Below are 4478 nucleotides of genomic sequence, written 5' to 3' on the forward strand. Positions count from 1 at the left end.
GGACTCTGAGATCATGACCTGAGCTGAAGTCGGACGCTTAACCGACTGAGCCACCCACGTGCCCCAGGACACTGACATTCTTAAAACTAAGCAAATTGATTGGTTTGGGAGAGGTCCGATAAGGGGGAAGAAGCCTAGAAAGTAAGGTATCTCACGTTGCCTTGAAACGTGCTGGGTGCCGTTGTGAGCGGGCTTGGATGAATTTTTTCTAGATACTCTTTGAAGGCATTGGGGACAACGTGATCAAAGTGAGTCCCCTTTAAAATGTAACCAAAACAACCTTTTCACACAGTACTTTTTTTTTAAGTGCATGACTCCTCCTCAGAGCCCTGATCTTGTGGAGCCATCGACAGGGACACTTGTTGCTTCCCAAGTAACTGATTCCAAAGCGTGCATGGTCACGGCCGTCCCCCCAGCCTCTGCTGAGGCAGCCCAAGTGCTGAGCGGGAAGGCGGAGAGGGGCCTTCCTGGTTTGAAGCCAGAGCCACTGGAGCCGGACCCCGGCCCCTCCTGCAGGCCCGTGGTGACGAGTGTCATCCGCCACACCGGGGGGAGTCCTGCTCCTGGCCACATTCCTACTGCCCAGGTTCAAGAACGCCAACTTTCCGTCAACAGAGAAGGAGAAGCACGGTTTCTGGGACACATCGAAGCTTTGCTGGGCACACGACTCACGGACAATCTACTGAACGCTGACTCGTTGTCCTGTCAGCCTTGCTTGCACGAGTCTGGCGGCCTGATCCCCACGGACAGAGGCCAGCAGGCAGTGTGGCCTGTCGCAGTTCAAACCTGCTCACCAAAGAATTATGAAAGTGACTTGCCGAAGAAAGCCACCCCTGTGATCTCTGTCCCTGTCCCCAGTTCCCCCGTCTTTTGCCAAATGATCCCTGTGGCTGGACAGAGTGGCACGTTACCGGCTTTTCTGAAGCCTCCTCCCCAGGTGTCTGTGGGGACCGTGAAACCCATCCTACCCCACGCTGCTCCGGTGCCCCAGCCTGTGTTCGTGGGGCCGCCTGTGCCTCAGGGAGCCGTGATGCTCGTTCTGCCCCAGGGGCCCCTGCCCCCGCCTGCCGCCGCCTCACCCGGCGGGATGGCCGTGGGCAGTACAAGGTTCCTGCCCCTGGCCCCTGCTCCAGTGTTCATCGCCTCCGGTCAGAACTGTGCCCCTCAGGTAGACTTTTCCCGAAGGAGAAATTATGTTTGCAGCGTCCCAGGCTGCCGGAAAACCTACTTCAAAAGTTCCCACCTCAAGGCGCATCTCCGCACTCACACGGGTGAGTACTGACAGGTGTGAGGACGCCGGGTCCCGTGTTCAGGAGACACGCCTGAGCCTGTCTCCGGTGGGAGGGACACGTGAAAACCACCGGGAGGAGAGGAAATCTGGCCTGTTTCCTTTGGTCCGGAAAAACCCTCGTGGTCTTGTAGGGATTGGGGTTCACGTTAGCATAACCATCGGTGGTTTTTCTGGAACATGCCGTCCGCTCATCCCCGCACATAGAACGTGTGGTTCTGGGATCGTGGTTCTTTGATAGGTTTCTCAGGTGGTGCTCGTACTGTCCCTTTCTCTTCACATTGCCGGAAACTCCTCCGTCTGTCTTTCAGCATTTTAGAAAACATGAATTTCACATTCCGTAAACATCCGCGTAACTTATTTTGGTTCCCTCTGGGGAAAGGTCTCTCTAAAGTATGGAAAAGTTTGAATTCCAAAATACGTGACCTTTAAGGGCATGGAGTTTTCTCATCTGGGGGAACATGTAGTTTGTTGTTCGGAAGAACTCCGAGACTCTGATGACTTGGTGACATCTTTATTATCTCATCGGCTCGGTCCAGTAGAATTTTTGGCAACAAGGGAAGTGTTCTCTGCCCAGTGAAGGTGGCCACTGGCCACACGTGCCTGAAACGCGGACAGTGGGACCAAGGAAGTAAATTTTTCATTAAGTTTATACTTACATGGCTACATGGGGCTGGTGGCCTTCGCGTTTGACTGAGGTCTGAGAGCTGCCTGGTAGAGTTTCAGCTTTAGTAGATTAGGTTAGAATATCTCTAATGTTCTGTGGCACTCTTGTTCCTTGAGTTGGTGTTCCGTTTTGCTTGTGAGGCTCCTGTGGTTAAATAGTCTGCTTGTTAAGCTCCCCTTTCGGAGGGTCGCGCTCTTACATAAGTGTCGGTGCAATAACCGGTCACGCAGGGTCTGTAGTATAAACCCCTGACCTTGGAACTCCCTTCCACCGAAATGTCTGCTGATGGCTTGTAGGACGATAGCGAGTTGTGGAACACAGTGTAGGAAAGGCTGAACTGGAAGGAGTGATCATTGTATTGTTTTCCACAATGCATTTCAGGTAGGCGGGTTTTGGTTAGCACCTCAGAGCTTGAATATCGGCAGCTCCGACAAGCAGAATGAAGCAGGGTTTAGAATTGAGGCGTGAGCGTCCTGGCTGTATTGGAGTGAACGGGTGCCTCTAAGGGGCTCTGCTTTTCAGGGAAGGAATTGTTCTTTCAAGAATCTTCCCCCTACCCTAGGCTATACCAATGAAAGATTTATTTTTGTTTAAAAAACGCCTGGGTGTATTTTGGGGCACCTGGGTGGCTCAGTTGCTGGAGCATTGATTTCAAGCTCAGGTTATGATATGGTGGTTTATGGGTTCAAGCCCCACATCGGGCTCACGCTGCTGACAATGCAGAGCCTGTTTGGGATTCTCTCTCTGTCCCTCTCTCTCCGCCTCTTCCCCCCTTCTCTCCCCCCCTCTCTCTCTCTCTCTCAAAATAAATAAACTTTGAAAAAATATCTTGCGAAATGTGACATTAGTTTGACATCTCCGGGCCTTGACGTATATATTCTGTACTTTGGGCGTGGCAAAAAGAAATGCATTTTGGAAGAATTCTTGACATTTGAATAACTCAGTACCAGAATAAGACGATACTACTTTCTTAGATTTCGATGAACAGAATTTAAAAGTGACATGAATTAACCTGTCCAGTAAAGCCGCTGAGCATTTACGTCTTCTTTAATGTGTGTTTTCCTGCCTCTTAGGAGAGAAGCCTTTTAACTGTAGCTGGGATGGCTGTGATAAAAAATTTGCCCGTTCTGATGAACTTTCTCGCCACCGCAGAACTCACACCGGGGAGAAGAAGTTTGCGTGCCCCGTGTGTGATCGGCGTTTCATGCGCAGTGACCACCTGACGAAGCACGCCCGGCGCCACATGACCGCCAGGAAGACCCCTGGCTGGCAGGCAGAGGTTGGCAAGCTGAACGGAATCGCCTCGGCCGAGAAATGCGGGAGCCCGCTAGTGGGCCTGCCAGCCTCTGCCTGAGAGGTCAGCCAGGGAATTGCCAGTGCGAATTTTAAAAAGCATTTTTCAGGAATGGAACTGTCCCCCCCCCCCAAAAAAAATTTTTTTTTCTTGTGGGGGGGCTAGGAGAAAGTGGGGAGCTGGTTCTGATGAAAGTATGTTAACTTTTCCTTTTTCGGTTGGGACCCTGTTCGATAACGTTTCGTAGTTTCAGAAGTTTTGTTTTGTTTTGTTTTTTTGAGGAAATGGAAGAAAATTTGATCATCGGAATCACCAGCATTCAAATAGACATTTTGGCAATAAAGTTTACAAAATCTGGATTTTTACAGCCTTTCTATTCGTGTTTTATAGAAATGAGACAGGGTACTAATTTTTATACTGTTTTTTATTAAAATATTTATATTGTTGGTGTTCAGATCACCACTTACTAGGTGATTTTACAGTCTTCTTTTCAGCGTTCAACGATGTTTTTCACAATAACTCTACTTTTAGTCAATTTGGCACATTCGGCCACAAAAAGAAAAAATTACAAGTCTGTAATCAGGCCCTTTAGATTTAAGAATTGTTACGAATCAGAACTGGTTGAATGGGGGCTTCTTAAATGGGTGGGGAAGGGATTTGCATTTAAGTTTTTCATAGCATTTTCGAGGGAAATTCCAGGCAACCATTCCTTTAAGGCTGTGGCCCAAGGAATCAAAATTTTGGTTAAGTAGAACGAGTCATTTATGTCGGTAGTGTGACTTGTGAAGGATGTGCCCCAGAGAATAATTTAAAATACCTGATAGGTACCCGGTGAGCGGTGAGCTGCTGTCGGATCTGAGCGTCTGCGTCTTTGGGGGCCCTCGCTTTACCGAGAGCAAACTGCTTAGTTGCCTGTTTGTACCTCAAACACCAAAAAAAAGGTAATGTAAGCACTCAAACCCAGCCGTTTCGTCAGTCGTCAGTCGACTTCTTTTGCTGTGGCCTTACACGTAGTGTTTTATGGGTACAGTGACTCCTTAGAGAAGGAGAAAATGTCCTTACCGGTTGGAGGAACTTTCCACCAAAGTACAGTTGATCTGAGCTAAAGTGTACATGCAAACAGCCCAGCTCCAATATTCCGATTCCTTTATTTAAGAACTCTAGGAAATGCGAGTTACGCTCTATGGCACTGGTGCTACCCAGCTTCTCTTTCGTTCATTTGATTTGAA

General features: G+C 48.9%; 1 protein-coding gene across 2 annotated transcripts; it reads left to right on the plus strand.

The window, feature by feature from the left end:
* Positions 1-6: 6 nt before the first annotated feature.
* Positions 7-3608, plus strand: KLF11 (KLF transcription factor 11). Of its 2 annotated transcripts, none has more exons than XM_040466516.1 (2): positions 7-1271; positions 3029-3608. In XM_040466516.1, the coding sequence occupies exons 1-2, from the start codon at positions 311-313 to the stop codon at positions 3307-3309; spliced, it is 1242 nt and encodes a 413-aa protein (XP_040322450.1). In that variant the 5' UTR covers positions 7-310; the 3' UTR covers positions 3310-3608. The 2 variants fall into 2 exon arrangements, with proteins under 2 accessions (XP_040322450.1, XP_040322451.1); XM_040466517.1 differs by having other exon boundaries at positions 3108-3214.
* Positions 3609-4478: the final 870 nt, after the last annotated feature.

This window comes from Herpailurus yagouaroundi, unplaced genomic scaffold (genome assembly GCF_014898765.1).
Source record: "Herpailurus yagouaroundi ecotype Mexico unplaced genomic scaffold, PumYag 61809, whole genome shotgun sequence".
Lineage (NCBI taxonomy): Eukaryota > Metazoa > Chordata > Mammalia > Carnivora > Felidae > Herpailurus > Herpailurus yagouaroundi.